The 17,634-nt window shown below is 51.0% G+C and overlaps 1 protein-coding gene across 1 annotated transcript in view; it reads left to right on the top strand.

Moving 5' to 3' along the window:
• The first annotated feature begins 277 nt into the window (after positions 1 to 277).
• The window catches only part of LOC144260078 (uncharacterized), a 32,012-nt gene continuing 14,655 nt past the window's right edge, over positions 278 to 17,634 (top strand). Inside the window, exons 1-5 of the mRNA XM_077808625.1 lie at positions 278 to 414; positions 2,833 to 3,332; positions 4,082 to 4,195; positions 4,982 to 5,962; positions 6,038 to 6,126. Of these exons, the coding sequence (XP_077664751.1) occupies positions 2,897 to 3,332; positions 4,082 to 4,195; positions 4,982 to 5,962; positions 6,038 to 6,126 (1,620 nt within the window). The 5' untranslated portion in view covers positions 278 to 414; positions 2,833 to 2,896. The remainder of the gene's footprint in view (positions 415 to 2,832; positions 3,333 to 4,081; positions 4,196 to 4,981; positions 5,963 to 6,037; positions 6,127 to 17,634) is intronic.

Here is a 17,634-nt window from a genome sequence, read left to right as displayed (position 1 = left end):
CAGCAGGGCAAGGCTTGGCCCCCGGCTCAGCGGGACTCGGGCTCCCCGCCGCTCCCGGCGGGTGGGTCCTAGAGCCTGCGGGCCGGCCGCAAGGGTCCCAGCCGGCCTTCCGCGCGGCGCGGACACCCTGGCTTTTGCGCTGCGCCCCCGCGCAGGGCCCGGCCGTGCCCGGAGCTGTCAATCAGGCGGGACTACATCTCCCACAATGCCCCGGGAGGCGGGGGGGCGGGCTGGCTGCGGAGCATCTCGGCCCGGCCGGCCGGGCGCTACAGTCCGCCGGGCGGGGAGCGCAGCCCCACGGGCCGCCGGGCGCCCTGCTCCAGCCTGGCCCCGATCCCTGCGTCCCGCCCCCCGGCCAGCCCCGGGGCCAAGGGGCCGGAGGCCAGGGGGATGGCCGCAGCGGGCTCTGCTCAGGTAGGACGCTGGCCCCCCGGGGGGCGCGGCTCGCTGGAGGAACCGGCCCTACGGCTAGCCCCACAGCAGGACCCTGGGCTGGATGCTGGGGTGGGGGGTAAACAGGGAGCGCCCCCTGCCGCCGCCGGGGCAGAGACAGGACCTGTAGCCCCACGGAGCAAGGCTGGCCCCAGAGACACCAGGTTGGCCAGGGGTCTCTGCTCTGCGGGACCCAGGGGGGGCAGTGGGCAAACAGCCCTGGGGCGGGGTGGGGGTGTCTGCTTTGCCAGGGCCTAGACACAGGCCAGGAGAATGACTGCAGTGGGGCCCGGCGGGACGTTGGGGTCACTGGGGGCTCTCCCCATGTATAGCCCCAGGATGGGGGGGGTCTTTCTCTCTCACCTGCCTGTGTATTGACAAGGGAAGGGGGCTCTCTACGTAGCAGATAGGCTCGGGTGGGAGGGTCTCTCCTCTGCCCCAGTGTATGCCGGCTCTCTTTCCTCCAGTCTGGGTGTTTTAGGATGGCTTGAACAATACGCTTTGCTCCCTAGCAGAGGCCCCCGGGTAACAGGGCTACTGAAGGCGGCTCCGCCCGCAGGGAGCAGGGCATTGTAGGATGGCACGGTAATTCCTGCTTTGCCCTTGCCAGCCTGGCTCAGCAGAGCGTGCGCCGGGGGGCTGGAACAATGTGTATATTGCGGGTGCTGAGAGCCACGGAACGAAACTGTGAACCCGGGATATGATGGAAGCCACTTCCAGCCAGGGCGTGCGGCAGCATCCCCAGCACCCCTAGTTCCAGCACCTAGGAGTGTGCGGCTCTTTATTCCTATCCCTTGTCTCCACTCTCCCCTGGTGCCTGCATTCGCGGCGATGCTGCTTGGGAGACAGGGAAGATGGTTTAGGTGCAGGATTTTCTGCTCCTGAAACCTGGTCTCTGACCTGGTCACAAGTGAACTGAGTGAGGTGTCCCAGGCTGGCACCTGGCGGATGCTTGCCCTCGTTATAAAACCACCTCCAGGAGACATGGTCAGACGTTTCTGGCCAGGAGAGGCCATACCAGTCGGGCCACGCCACATAGAATAAATTGCATCGCTCCCGTCCCCATTATTCCTGGCGCTGCTTGCTAATCCCTTATGGTCACGAAAGTTAAAATTGTCTCTAAAAATAACAGCTGAGAAAGGCGGGGGCGGTTCGGCAGCCTGGTGAGGACAGGCTGCTTTTGGGAAGTCATTTTAAAATGTGACTCACTCTCCTTGAAGGACACAGTAAATTCAGGCACCGAGGGCCTGGGACCCATGAGTACTACCAGCGAGGGCTGCTTGTGCAGTGTGGCTGATTCCTGGGCCAAACAGTGCAGGGCCAGCACAGAGCGTGTCTGACAGCTCAGGTTCCAGATTGAGAGTCTGATCCGGTTCTAGTTGATGTTGGGTTTTGCATGCCGCTTCTTGAATTGTTCTCTGTGCTGTCAGAAAACCACTGAGATGCTGGCCTGAAAAGAACCAAGACTTTTAATACAAAAGGCATGTTTAAAACATACTGTCCCATACAGTGACCAGGGCTTGCTCCTGCACCTCTCCCCCTTATTGCTCTCTCTGGGGCTGCGAGGTTTGCAGCGCTGTGCGTGGCTCTCCTTGCCACAGCATGATCCCTTCGCCCCGCTTCTAGCTCTCCTTGCGTTTCTCCTCTTTCACTCAGTTAGCCCATGTCTCCAGTGATTCAGGATCATTCCCCTTCCCCCACCCTTGTCCCTTTAACCTGGATCATCCCATAGCCTCCAACACAGGAGGGTTGAACCCTGGCCGGGTGATGTACGCAATGCAGAGGAGCGATCTAGAGCGGCATTACGGTGCAGTCTGACCCTTTCTCTCACTTTCCCCATTCATAGAATCTTAGAATATCAGGGTTGGAAGGGACCTCAGGAGGTCATCTAGTCCAACCCCCTGCTCAAAGCAGGACCAATCCCCAACTAAATCATCCCAGCCAGGGCTTTGTCAAGCCTGACCTTAAAAATATCTAAGGAAGGAGATTCCACCACCTCCCTAGGTAACGCATTCCAGTGTTTCACCACCCTCCCTAGTGAAAAAGTTTTTCCTAATATCCAACCTAAATCTCCCCCACTGCAACTTGAGACCATTACTCCTCGTTCTGTCATCTGCTACCACTGAGAACAGTCTAGATCCATCCTCTTTGGAACCCCCTTTCAGGTAGTTGAAAGCAGCTATCAAATTCCCCCTCATTCTTCTCTTCCGCAGACTAAACAATCCCAGTTCCCTCAGCCTCTCCTCATAAGTCATGTGTTCCAGTCCCCTAATCATTTTTGTTGCCCTCCATTGGACGTTTTCCATTTTTTCCACATCCTTCTTGTAGTGTGGGGCACAAAACTGGACACAGTACTCCAGATGAGGCCTCACCGTTCTTGTCTTAACCCTTGATTTGCAGGATTACTGGATGCGTTTAAGTCTCTCAACCCACCCCAGCCACCCCCAAGACTGAAGGGCCCATCATGCATCAGGAACTAGTTACTGCCCCTGTGTCTTGCTGGACTTACTGCAGATTCAAAGCAGAGAGATTTATTGAAATAACCAGCAAGCAGTTTTGTTTTATCCTTTCCCCAGCAGCCCCTCGGAGCTCACCTCCTTGCTGTCAGTTTTCAGGTAATGCCATTACTGGCAGACAGGCCTGGTGGGGAGCGGGGAGCACACTGTGTGGCCTAGGACCAAGGGGATTTGCCCATATCTGGATCCTACTGCAGTCCCCAGTGTGGGCTCTGGCTATCCGTGCAGCCCAAGATGTTGAGCTGGGCGGCTTGTTGTTGCAGGTGGCGTTCGAGGACGTCGCGGTCTATTTCTCCCCAGAGGAGTGGGCGGCGTTAGCGGAATGGCAGAGGGAGCTGTACCGGGATGTGATGAGGGAGAACTACGAGCTGGTCACCTCACTGGGTGAGGATCCCTTTCGCCATTCTCTCAGGAGCTGGGCCATTCTTATTTAGGTGCCTGAATATGGAGTTAGGCATCTAACTTCCGGTTTCTAAGCTTGAAAATTTGGCCCATGTACTACCCTATCATTAAACATTCCAAGCACACAATGAGTGTATGACAGGTTTCAGAGTAGCAGCCATGTTAGTCTGTACTCGCAAAAGAAAAGGAGGACTTGTGGCACCTTAGAGACTAACCAATTTATTTGAGCATGAGCTTTCGTGAGCTACAGGAATGCATCCGATGAAGTGAGCCGTAGCTCATGAAAGCTTATGCTCAGATCAATGGGTTAGTCTCTAAGGTGCCACAAGTCCTCCTTTCCATGAGCGTATGGTACAGTGAGACACAGTCCCTGACGTTACAATCTAACATGGACCAGGTAAAACGTGGGACAGTGGATCGGGTAAGGAGGCCAGTATAGGATAGATTCCTGCAGAAAGAAGATTGAGAAGTGTCTCCAGAGACTGACAGCTGGAGCAGAAGAGGTATGTAGGGGCAGCAGGACAGAAGACACGAGTCAGAAGTGGGCCAGATAGCTGGAGGTAGCACGAAGGACAGAGGAGTGTGAAATGTTTGTGCGCCATGAATTTGGAGTGGATGGAGCTGAGATCGAGGGGTAGTACCTTTGACAATGAGGATGGAGGAGCCTTCTTCCAGACTCTAATGACATTAATGTAAATGTGAGACTTTGTTGTTCTCCGTCCCTGGAACAGGGTGGCCTGCTGTCAAACCAGAGATCATATGTAAAATTGAGCAAGAAGAAGAGCCATGTGTTGGAGACCCTCCACATCCCAGAGAGTGGGGGACCCCCCAAAGCTTCTGGGCAGGTGAGTAGTAGCAGGAGAATCCCAAAGGATGGGGGAGCTAGACAGAGAAGAGTTGGACATTCGAAGGGTGGCCTAATGAACAGGGCATTGGACTGAGAGTAACATTCATTAAAGGCAATGAGGGGCTGTGATGAAGCCTGTGTGTGTTGGAAGAGCATCCTAACTCTGTTAGTGTGTCGCCAGAATTCCTCCATGGCTGGAGCCAGCTGTGACTTCCCAACAGGACTAATTAACTCATAGCCTGAGTCCCTCCCCATCCCCCACCGCTCCAGGTGCGAGAAAGTTACTGGCTTATACTGCCACTCCAGAGTTCCCGTTCCTGTGAGCTCACGTTCTGCGCTGGGGAAGCTGGGGTCAGAACCTAGGCTGAATAAAATAGAAACATGACTGGCAGGAATCCCCAGTTTATGATCCTGACTGCAGGCTGGCCGGAATGGCCGAAATGTGCTTTCTTAGGCCAGAAGAGCTCTGTTGAAATCACTGGGCTGCACCGGTACGACTGACAGCAGAATCTGTGTCTCCGCGGGGGTTTTCTTTCAGGTCGTGGGAGCCAGAACCGTTTAGGTGAATGCAGCCGGCTTCCACTGGCTATTTCTTGGGCGGTAGAAACTTGGACATGATGGGAATGTCACTATAATTTGTGGGAAGAGAGGGGATTTCCAGAGTCTCTCTGGGAACCCATTGGGATTCCCTCTGGAATGGGGGGGGTCTTGTTAAATGGGCAGTTTTTTTCCATCCTCAGCACCTGAAATAACATCTGGACTCTTCCCCCTGTCTTCTTTCCAGTAGATGATGGAATCAGGATTAAAAAGGAGGAGCAGGAGGAAGACACCGAGACCCCAGAACCTCCCAGTGCATTCTCGGGAAAGTTGGAGGAAGAGAGCAGCCCGCCGCGGTGTGTGAAGAAGAAGAGCAGCCTGGCTCAAAGCAAATCCCACCAGAAGCTGCGAAGCCATGTGGCCAATGCTCAGGACAAACCCCCGAGGGCTCCTCCCCCAAAAGCCTCTCTAAAGAAGATTCCCCCGACGTGTCCAGAGTGCGACAAAAGCTTCAAGAGTAACACGGCCCTGACCATCCACGAAAGGAGTCACACAGGGGAGCGGCCCTTTAAATGCCCTGAGTGCGGGAAGGGCTTCCCATCCAAGGGGGACCTGAAGAGACATCAGAAAACCCACGTGGGGAAGAAGGATGCTGCCCCCGAGAGAGGGAGGAGCCTTCCTGAGAAGCTGCAGCTCCTCAGGCACCAGAGAAGCCCTCAGGCACCCAAGAGGCCGCACACGTGCGCTCAGTGCGGGAAGAGCTTCAACAAGAGCCGAGACCTCCGAAAGCACCAGCGCACCCACACGGCGGAGAGGCCGTTCCTCTGCCTGCAGTGCGGGAGCAGCTTCCGGCTCAAGCAGATCCTCGTGTCCCACCAGAAAGTGCACAGGGGAGTGAAGCCGTTCCAGTGCTCGGACTGCGGGAAGAACTTCAGCCAGAAGCACCATCTCTTGAGCCACCAGCGCACCCACACCGGGGAGAAGCCCTTCTCCTGCACTCAGTGCGGGCACAGGTTCAGCCAGAAGCACCATCTGATCAGCCACCAGCGCATCCACACGGGGGAGCGGCCTTTTGCCTGCACCGAGTGCGGGAAGAGCTTCAAGGACAAGAAAACCCTCATCATCCATGAGCGGATCCACACAGGCGAGCGGCCCTACAAGTGCAACGAGTGCGGGAAGACCTGCAGCCAGAAGCAGCACCTGAAAAGCCACCAGAGGGTCCACAGGGGCAAGAGGCCACGTGGCGAAGTGGGGGAAGGCCTGGAGGATGAGGTGGGTTTCTGCCGCCAGAAGGTCCAGGCAGAGGAGAAGCCGTATCAGTGTGCGGAGTGCGAGAAACGGTTCCGGGACGAGCGGATAATGCTGGCGCACCAGAGAACCCACACTGAGCAGGCGCTGCTGAAGAGCACCAGGACAGGCGCCAGTCGGAGCCCACAGCCCGTGGTCCAGCAAAAGCCCTTCGCCAGCACCCCACAGTGCAGGGCAAACGTTAGCCAGAAGCCGCCTCTTAGAGCCCACCAGGGAACCCCGGCTGGAAAGAGACCTTTTGTGTGCAATGAGTGTGGGAAGAGGTTCGTGCAGAGCAGACACCTTGTGCGACATCAGAGGAGCCACACGTGAGAGAGAACCATTTGTGTGGGGGGAACGTGGCAAACGCTCTGTCTGGGAGTTGGGATCTGACAAGATGCAGGAGTGAAGTGCCATGAGCTCTAACTTAGGCAGAACTGCTCCTGTGAGACAGCATGTCTTCAGAGGCCACCAGAAGCTACCTTCCAACCTGGGTGTGCAAAAGTGACATTTATGACACACAAACTCAACTCCCCAGGCCCATCCTTGCCGTGGGACCTTGCTTAAAAACAACTGACGTGTCAGTCTCCTCTCCAGAGTACGAATTTTCTACAAGCAACTGGATTGGCCTCCTAAATGTATTGGTTGTTTGGCTGCCTAGTAAATACACTAAAATATCTTAACCAAAATATAAATAAGTGCCCCATTACCTATGTTAGCTTTCTAATTACAGTAGAACCGTGCTACTTTGCACAAGTGTCTGTGAAAATTGATGAATCTTGCAAAATGAGACGCTCAGCGTATCATCAAAGAGCAAGGACGCTGCCCTGTAATGAACATGGTTCATTTTTTCGGGCATGACATTTAGGTTTATTTATGCTATAGTCTATTAGGAAGTGCTCTGCGGTGTACTTTGTGAAAGTGAGGAAGTCTGAGTCGTATGAGAATTCACTGCACCACTCGATCAGATCTTGGCAGAAAATTGTGGCAAAGCTGTCTTTTTTTCATTTGTTTAGTGACGTAATTAGCAATGGTCTGCTGTGTCTGCTTTGATTTTATCCTTCCCATATAAATCACAGACCATTGTAAACTAGCAGGTATTAGCACTAAGATGCTATTCCTGGTCACATTAAAGTCCCTATGGAATGTTGCAGCATGCTGAATAAAATCCATGTTAATACACACACAAAAGCTGGGGAGGTTTTTCTCTCTAATTAATAAATTAAAAGCTTCTAAAAATGGCAGATGCCCTGCAAGGTGCATGCCATTCCTTGGCAGTCCTGCATTTCTCCTTCCACCTGGCACACTGCTCCTACCCATCCATATCTCTCTTGTGCCCTGAACCCAAGTGTCTGGTGTGTCCATTTCCTGTCCTTTAAAGCTATTTCTCCTGCCAGTTTCCTATCACCATACAGCAGTGGATTCTCTATGCTCTTCAAGAGTTGGATCCCTTTAGGGATAATCCAGTCCCACTGATTTGACTTTAATAGGAGTCAGAGTGGGCCCGTTGGGTGTGGGAGTGAGATCTTGGGGTGACCACCATCTCCCTGTGACTTGTGGAGGTGCCATCCGAGGCTGGACTGACAGCTGACGTCGCTGCCTCCCCCGTGTTCCCTACAAGAGAGTTAATTGGCAGGTTTTCCCCACAGAACCCATCACTTCGACCAGCGATCCTCAGACTGCAGCTCGCGAGCCACAAGCGGCTCTTTACTGTGTCTCCTGCGGCTCTTTGCAGGCCACGGTATTAACACGTGGTGTGATTGAATTATTAATCCGTCAGAATACTTTTACTACGTTATTAACCAATTCGGTTGTCAGCTTGCTCTAAGTTAGTAACTTATTTGCTGTGAGAATAATTATATATAAAACCAAGCGTTCCCCCTGTCGGTCACGCTGCGGGGGCTCTTTTGGGTCAAGTTGATTGCTAATTTGGCTCCTGAACCACTAAGTTCTGAGTATCACGGGCCTAGAAACGTCAGTCCATCTGCTGCAGGTATTTCTGATGTTCAGTATTTGTGGTGGCTTCTTGCCTGGGCCCTTGTGGGTTTGATAATCATCTGGTTGCTTCAGGGAGATGTAGGTACAAAATGTAGCCTCGGTGAAGGTTTTGTAAAACCCAACAAATAAACCCACTTCCGTGTTGCTTTTTAGTTTAAATGAAACAACAGGTTTCGGGGTTCAATCTATCCCCTGCAGTGCTGAAATCCAAACCGCAGCGGCACTGTGAGGGCGGGAAGTGAAATGGACGACAAACGGGAACGCTTCTAGCAAAGCTAGCTGTCTAGTTCCACTTCCCAAGAAGACTGAAGTGCAAAACATGAACAAAAACCAGCCTCATTCATGAGGAGCCAAAGGAGATGGTTTCATTTTTTCTGCGTTAATACTAAGAGCAGAGTTTTATGTATGTATTATGTTGACGGTTTCCCTTTAATAGGTCATGTGGCATATTCTCACTGGAGACTAGCCTGGCCATCAAAACGCCAGCCGTCAAAAACACAGACGTCAACAAAAAAGTCTCAGTGCAGAGTGGGGTGCCGGCGGGAGGGGCTTAGCCAGGTTGGAGGGGGGCCGAGTCAGGGAACGCAGTTCTGTTCTCTGAAAGCGGATGCCTGAGTGAGGAGACAGGCAGTGAGTGCTGCCGTGGGGATTCAGTGAATGTACCTTAGCCGCAGTTCTGCATGCTCTGTGTTGTGTGGGCCGTTCGTAACGGTGTAGCACGGTAACGTCTGTATGTGGTCTTGCTTTTGCTTTCTTTTTCCTTCAAAAGAACAATTAAAATAATATAAACTTAAAGTGAGTGTGTCAGCTGGGACCTCACCAGCCATGCTCTCCGAGGGCACGCGGTAAGGGCCAGGAGGTGGCTGGCGGTAGTGCAGATCCCATTCTCTGTCCCGCAACAGGAGCCGGTGAGAGGTAATAAATGGGAGAAGGGCTGCTTTGCAGGAGTCCAGGTCAATGTACAATGGGCATGGAGGCCAGTCCTGAAAAGTGCAGGTGGTGCCCAGGCCGAGCACTGCAGAACAGATAAACGAGATCAGTGGTCCTCAACCAGGGGTCTGGGGCCCCCTATGGGGCCTCGAGCAGATTTCAGGGGGCCTCCAAGCAGGGCCAGCATTAGACTCGCTGGGGCCCAGGGCAGAACGCCGAAGCCCCTTTGCATGGGGCCGAAGCCCAGGCCCCTGAGTCCTGCCACCCGGGGCGGAAGCTGAAGCCTGAGCAATGTAGCTTCATGGGGGCACCTATGGCGTGGGGCCCCAGGCAAAGGCCCGGCTTGCTACCCCCTAACGCCGGCCCTAGCTTTTATATGAGAAAACCAGTTGTGGCCCAGGTGGGCCGTGGAGATTTTATAGTATATTGCAGGGGCCTCAGAAAGAAAAAGGTCTCTGACCCCCATCAGACAGACCACTCCAAGGAAAGCCAGGTGATTAACCAGACATGCTGAGCACCATTGTTCGATCAGGCAGCTTTCTATTGCACCCCTCCTATGCCGGCTGCATGGGTCCCAGGGGCCAGCGGAGCAGTGGGAATCGGTGAAGAGCTGGCTGGCTGCATGATGCTGATTTGTTCTGTTTCTAGCTTCTAGATTGCAGCTACAGCGACATCAAATATTTCCCTAGTGTTACTTTTCCATAAAGCAAATTGCTCTTGTCGTAACTGCAGTTTAGCCTGGGATCAAGCCTGGGCAGCGGTGCAAGTGGAATCCATTTCTTACTGGTACGGAGGGAGCCATGGGGGGCACGTGACCCCCCACGTGACTCTGCCCTGCCCCCAGCCTGGGGACCCCACGCTCTCCCCGTCCCCTCCCCATGATCCACCCCCCTTACCTGGGGGCGGGGCTCTGTCCTCCTCCCACTGCGCCTTCGGAACCACAGCGGTGAACGGAGCAGAACGTGGGGCCACGGGGCAGGGCCACGCCCGCAGCTCCTCCGGCGCGGCTGTATCGCCCCCAGCCCTTCCCCGCAGGGCCTCCTCCGTCTGAACAGCAGCCGGCCCTGCCAGAGGACAGGGCTGGGGGGTGGCCCAGCAGCCGTGCCGGAGGAGCCGGCAGCGTGGGGCCACCCAGTGCCCTGACGTTCTCCCTGCCCCGCTGCGGTCAGGGCCCGCCCAGGAACTGCAGCGGGGAAAGCAGCAGACTCCTGACAGCAACGCCGGCGGCTGTAATGCCCCTGCCCTGTCCTCCGGCCGGCCGCTGTCAGACGGAGGAGCCCTGCGGGGAAGGGCTGGGGGCGGCACTGCTGCCCGCCCAGTGCCCTGCCACGTCCTGCTGCTCCTCGTTCCGGAACGCCATACCTGCTGTAAATACCTTGCTGGTACGGCGGACCGGACCGCCCTACTTGCACTCTGAGCCTGGGAAAAATAATGGAAAAGCTGAGGAGGGATTGAGTTGATTAAAGAATTAACGGATGTGAATATAATTAATGCCAGACAGCACGGTTTTATGGAACATGGGTCTTGTCCAACAACCTGAGTACATAAGGACAGCCACACTGGGTCGCACCAAAGGTCCATCTAGCCCAGTCTCCTGTCTTCCGACCGTGGCCAGTGCCAGGTGCTTCTGGCAGTCAGAGGTTTGGTGACACCCAGAGTATGGGGTGGCATTCCTGCCCATCTTGACTAATAGCCATTGGTGGACCTATCCTCCATGAACTTGTCTAATTCTTTTTTGAACACAGCTATACTTTTGGCCTTCACAACATCCTCTGGCAAGGAGTTCCACAGGTTGACTGTGCGTTGTGTGAAGAAATACTTCCTTTTGTTTGTGTTAAACCTGCTGCCTGTTCATTTCATTGGGTAGCCCCTAGTTCTTGTGCTATGAGAAGGAGTAAATAGCACTTCCTTATCTACTTTCTCCACACCAGTCATGATTTTATAGACTTCTATCATACCCCCCCAACCCCCGTCGTCTCCTTTCCAAGCTGAAAAGTCCCAGTCTTATTAATCTGTCCTCATATGGAGACTATTCCATCCCCCTAATCATTTTGTTTCTCTTCTTTGCACCTAAGATATTGAATTCTTTGATGAGATTACAAATTACTATGTAAACGTTAGACTTTTGTAGGAGATTTGACTTAGTACCACATGGCACTCTTATTAAAAAATAGCACTATACAATGTCAACAGAGCACATGTTAACTGGTTTAAGAACTAGCTAACTGACAGATCTCAAAAAGTAGCCATCAATGGGGAATCAGCAGCAAATGGGGGTGTTTCTAGTGAGGTTCCACAGGGATCAGTATGAGGCCCCACACTATTCAACACTTTCATCAGTGATCTGCAAGTAAATATAAAATCCCGGTTGATAAAATTTGTGGATAACAGAGGTTGGCAGGAGGACAACAGGGCAGTCATACAGTGCGATCTGGATCACTTGCTTAAGTGCGCCCATTCAAACCAAACACATTTTACTACAGCCAAAGGCAAGGTCTTATACATTTAGGAACAAGGAACGCGGACCGTACCTACAGATGGGGGAACTGGATCCTGACTCTGAAAAGGGTCTAGGGGTGAGAGTGGACAAGAGACTGAACCCGAGCTCCCAGAGTGTTGCTGTGGCAAACAGGGCTAATGCGACCCTTGGATGTATAAACGGAGGAGTGGTGAGTGGGGCAGGCGGGGGATTTTACCCTGGTACACAGCACTGGTGAGACTGATGCTGGAATACTGTGTCCAGTGCTGGTGTCCACATTTCAAAAAGGGTGTTGGGCAGAAAAGATCCACAAAAATGACTCAGCTGAAGAAAATGTGAGAAACTGAAAGAGTTCCATCTCTTTATGGAAAGGAAGCCTGAGCAGGGACTTGGTTACAGCCTGGAAGTACCTTTCTGGGGAGAAAACACCAGGTATCTAGCAGGCTCTTTAATCCTGCAGAGAGAATCATCACAAGAACTAATGGCTGGAAGCTGAAGCCAGACAAATTCAAATGAGAAATGAGACATGAATTTACAACAGTGAGAGGCTTAACCCTGGAAACAAAGGGTCAAGGCAGTGGTGGATTCTCTAGTTCCTGATGTCTCCAGATCCAGACGGCCTGCCTTGTGCTAATAAACAATGGTCACATAAACACCACCCTATACCGGAAACCTACTGACCGCTATTCCTACCTACATGCCTCCAGTTTTCACCCTGACCACACCACACGATCCATCGTCTACAGCCAAGCTCTGCGATACAACCGCATTTGCTCCAACCCCTCAGACAGAGACAAACACCTACAAGATCTCTGTCAAGCTTTCTTACAACTACAATACCCACCTGCAGAAGTAAAGAAACAGATTGATAGAGCCAGAAGAGTTCCCAGAAGTCACCTACTACAGGACAGGCCTAACAAAGAAAATAACAGAACGCCACTAGCCATCACCCTCAGCCCCCAACTAAAACCCCTCCAACGCATTATTAAGGATCTACAACCTATCCTGAAGGATGACCCATCACTCTCACAAATCTTGGGAGACAGGCCAGTCCTTGCCTACAGACAGCCCCGCAACCTGAAGCAAATACTCACCAACAACCACATATCACACAACAGAACCACCAGCCCAAGAACCTATCCTTGCAACAAAGCCCGTTGCCAACTGTGCCCACATATCTATTCAGGGGACACCATCACAGGGCCTAATAACATCAGCCACACTATCAGAGGCTCGTTCACCTGCACATCCACCAATGTGATATATGCTATCATGTGCCAGCAATGCCCCTCTGCCATGTACATTGGTCAAACTGGACAGTCTCTACGTAAAAGAATAAATGGACACAAATCAGATGTCAAGAATTATAACATTCATAAACCAGTCGGAGAACACTTCAATCTCTCTGGTCACGCAATCACAGACATGAAGGTCGCTATCTTAAAACAAAAAAACTTCAAATCCAGACTCCAGCGAGAAACTGCTGAATTGGAATTCATTTGCAAATTGGATACTATTAATTTAGGCTTAAATAGAGACTGGGAGTGGCTAAGTCATTATGCAAGGTAGCCTATTTCCCTTTGTTTTTTCCTAACCCCCCCGCCCCCACCAGATGTTCTGGTTTAACTTGGATTTAAACTTGGAGAGTGGTCAGTTTGGATGAGCTATTACCAGCAGGAGAGTGAGTTTGTGTGTGTCTGGGGGTGGGGGGGTGAGAAAACCTGAATTTGTGCTGGAAATGGCCCACCTTGATTATCATGCACATTGTAGGGAGAGTGGTCACTTTGGATGAGCTATTACCAGCAGGATAGTGAGTTTGTGTGTGTGGTTTTTGGGAGGGGGGTGAGGGGGTGAGAGAACCTGGATTTGTGCAGGAAATGGCCCAACTTGATTATCATGCACATTGTGTAGAGAGTTGTCACTTTGGATGGGCTATCACCAGCAGGAGAGTGAATTTGTGTGGGGGGGTGGAGGGTGAGAAAACCTGGACTTGTGCTGGAAATGGCCCAACTTGATGATCACTTTAGATAAGCTATTACCAGCAGGACAGTGGGGTGGGAGGAGGTATTGTTTCATATTCTCTGTGTGTATATAAAGTCTGCTGCAGTTTCCACGGTATGCATCCGATGAAGTGAGCTGTAGCTCACGAAAGCTCATGCTCAAATAAATTGGTTAGTCTCTAAGGTGCCACAAGTCCTCCTTTTCTTTTTGCGAATACAGACTAACACGGCTGTTACTCTGAAAAAAATAACATACAAGCGGCAAAGAGTCCTGTGACACCTGATAGACTAACAGACGTATTGGAGCATGAGCTTTTGTGGGTGAATACCCACTTCGTCAGATGCATGTGACGTCTGTTAGTCTATCAGGTGCCACAGGACTCTGCCGCTTTTACAGATCCAGACTAACATGGCCACCCTCTGATGAATAATATACAAGTTATTGCATTGCATTTAGTAAAATACAAGTTACCGGGTCAATACAGAGGTAACTGGATGGTGTTTAATGGCCTGTGAGATGCATGAGGTCAGACTAAGATTGGTGGTTTTCAACCTATGGTTCGTGGACGCCTGGGGGGGCTACAGTGTCTAAGATTTCCAAAGAGGCCCGCACCTCCATTCGGAATTTTTTAGGGGGCCACAAATGAAAAAAGGTTGAAAACCACTGGACTAGCTGCTTGAATGGTCCCTTCTGGCTTTAACATTAACCAACCTTTACCACTGCTCCTGCTAGCCCCAGCTACACAGCGCTGGCCCGACTGGTGGGGGAGACAGAACCATTCTAACACTCTCCCGATCTAGCCCTCAGTCCATTCTGACATGGCACCACGATTCAGTCACGTCGCTCAGCCCTAGTTCTACAGGGGCCACCCAACGCACGTTGTGCCACAGACTCCCAACAGTTGGGGAAGTTCAGAGGTGAATCTGGATCCAATCTCCACAGCTCCAGCTCGAAGTGAAATAACTCTGCTTCTCCAGCCCAGGATCTCGGGGCACTTGACAGAAGTGAATACAACGAGAGCTTCACAAGTCACCACTCTCCTCTGAGTGCTATGAGAAAGGTCAGTATTATCTCCGTTTTACAAGCGGGAAACTGAGACACAGAGAGGTGATGTGAGTTTCCCACTTGTCATCCAGCAAGAGTGTGGCAGAGCCAGAAAGAGAACCCAGATGTCCTGAGCCTGGTCTTGTATCTTTAACCACGAGACCATTACGATCTCAGCATCCTGTCTCCAGAGCCTTCTACAAAGAAGGACCCTGCTGCATTTATAGTGGTGCAGCGCCCGACAGTGCAGCATGTGTGGTGGGTGCAGTCCTGCAAGGCTGGCTAAGGGAAGAGGAGATCCGGCCGCCCCTGATTCCCTCACGATGCCGAACCATACAATAATATCATCATCTTACTATTATGCATGCAATTGAGGCAGTACTATGCACCAATTAAATCTCAGGCAACCACACTAATTTTTCATACTTTCATGAAATGTCTATATGTTCATTGTGTGCGGGAGAGGTTTGTACGTGCAACCGCGGTGTGTGTTGGGGGCCCGTGGTGTGTTAACAAACCGTGGTGCATGGTTGCTTTCACTATTCTATCTGTGGGTAGCATGGATTGAAGTAGGTCTTTCTGTGTGGATTTACAGGTGGCAAGATACCTGGACAGCCAAGAGTAAAGTATTCGGGTGGTTTATGGTCACTGGTGGTTTGAAATTCTTTGTCATGGATGAAGAAGCTTGTCTGAGATTTTCAACTTGTGTCACGAGAGGAGCAGCGTTAAGGTTGTTTTGATGTGTGTTTGTATTTGAGAGTGGTGGAAGAGGCACCTGTGTGGAATGGGGCTGGGTGAAGCTGGAACAGTCTAAAAGTTGTTGTTCTGTGAATAATACGATTTATGTTAGAATAGCACCTAGCAGCCCTAGTCATGGGCCAGGAGCTCAGTGTGCTAGGCACTGTACAAACACAGACCATAAAGACAGTCCCTGCCCCACAGAGCTGACAATCTAGGTGTAAGACAAGAGACACCAGATGGCTACACACCATGAGAATGGCCACACTGGGTCCGACCAATGGTCCATCTAGTCCAGTGTCCTGTCTTCTGACAAAAAGAAAAGGAGGACTTGTGGCACCTCAGAGACTAACCAATTTATTTGAGCATAAGCTTTCGTGAGCTACAGCTCACTTGCATCCGATGAAGTGAGCTGTAGCTCACAAAAGCTTATGCTCAAATAAATTGGTTAGTCTCTAAGGTGCCACAAGTCCTCCTTTTCTTTTTGCGAATACAGACTAACGCGGCTGCTACTCTGAAACCTGTCTTCTGACAGTGGCCAGTGCCTGATGCTTCAAAGGGAATGAACAGAACAGGGCAATCATTGAGTGAGCCATCCTCTGTCGTCCAGTCCCAGCTTCTGGCAGTCAGAGGTTTAGGGACACCCAGAGCATGGGGTTGCATCCCTGCCCATCCTGGCTAATAGCCATTGATGGACCTACCCTCCAGGAACTTATCTAGTTCTTTTTTTAACCCCATTATGGTTTTGGCCTTCACAACATCCTCTGGCAACGAGTTCCACAGGTTGACTGTGCGTTGTGTGAAAAAATATTTCCTTTTGTTTGTTTTAAACCTGCTGCCCCATTAATTTCATTGGGTGGCCCCTCGTTCTTGTGTTATGAGAAGGAGTAAATAACACTTCCTTATTCACTTTCTCCACTCCATTCATGATTTTATAGTCATAGAATATCAGGGTTGGAAGGGACCTCAGGAGGTCATCTAGTCCTCTATCATATCCCCCCTTAGCCGTCTCTTTTCCAAGCTGAAAAGCCCCAGTCTTATTAATCTCTCCTCATACAGAAGCTGTTCCATTCCCTTAATCATTTTTGTTGCCCTTCTCTGCACTTTTTCCAATTCTAATATCTCTTTTTTGAGATGGGGCGACGAGAACTACACGCAGTATTCAAGATGTGGCCATACCATGGATTTATATAGAGGCAATATGCTATTTTCTGTCTTATTAGCTATCCCTGTCCTAATGGTTCCCAACGTTCTGTTCACTTTTTTGATTGCCACTGCACATTGAATGGATGTTTTCAGAGAACGATCCACAATGACTCCAAGGTCTCTTTCTTGGGTGGTAATAGCTAATTTAGACCCCATCATTTTATATGTAGAGTTGGGATTATGTTTTCCAATGTGCATTACTTTGCATTTATCAGCATTGAATTTCATCTGCCATTTTGTTGCCCAGTCACCCAGTTTCATGAGATCCCTTTGTAGCTCTTCGCAGTCTGCCTGGGACTTAACTATCTTGAGTAGTTTTGTATTGTCTGCAAACTTTGACACCTCACTGTTTGCCCCTTTTTTCCAGATCATTTATGAATATGTTGAACAGCACAGACCCAAGTACAAATCCTTGGGAGGCCCTGCTATTTACCTCTCTCCACTGTGAAAATTGATCATTATTCCTACTCTTTGTTTCCTGTCTTTTTTTCAGTTACTGATCCACGAAAGGACCTTCCCTCTTATCCCATGATAGCTTACTTTGCCTAACAACCTCTTGTGAGGGACCTTGTCAAAGGCTTTCTGAAAGTCCACGTACACTATATCCACTGGATCACCCTTGTTCCCATGTTCGTTGACCCCCTCAAAGAATTCCAGTAGATTGGTGAGGCATGATTTCCCTTTACAAAAGCGGTGTTGGTTCTTCCCCAACAAATCATGTTCTTCTATGTGTCTGATCATTCTGTTCCTTACTGTTGTTTCAACCAATGTGCCTGGTACTGAAGTTAGGCTTACTGGCCTGTAATTGCCAGGATCGCTTCTGGAGTCTTTTTTAAAAATTGGTGTCACATTAGCTGTCCTCCAGTCATCTCAGTGATAGGTTACATACCATAGTTAGCAGTTCTACAATTTCAAGTGTGAATTCCTTCGAAACTCTTGGGTGAATATCATCTGGTCCTGGTGACTTATTACGCTTAAATTTATCAATTTGTTCCAAAACCTCTTCTATTGACACCTTAATCTGCAACAGTTCCTCAGATTTATCACCTGCAAAGAATGGCTCAGGTGTGGGAATCTCCTCACATCCTCAGCTGTGCAGACAGATGGAAAGAATTCATTTAGCTTCTCCTCAATGGCCTTGTCTTCCCTGAGTGCTCCTTTAGCACCTCGATTATCCAGTAGCGCCACTGCAGGCCTCTAGCTTCTGATATACTTTT

Source organism: Eretmochelys imbricata, chromosome 2 (genome assembly GCF_965152235.1).
Source record: "Eretmochelys imbricata isolate rEreImb1 chromosome 2, rEreImb1.hap1, whole genome shotgun sequence".
NCBI classification, from domain to species: Eukaryota; Metazoa; Chordata; order Testudines; family Cheloniidae; genus Eretmochelys; species Eretmochelys imbricata.
Note: the sequence above shows the minus strand (reverse complement) of the source record. Positions and strands in the feature narration are given on the sequence as shown.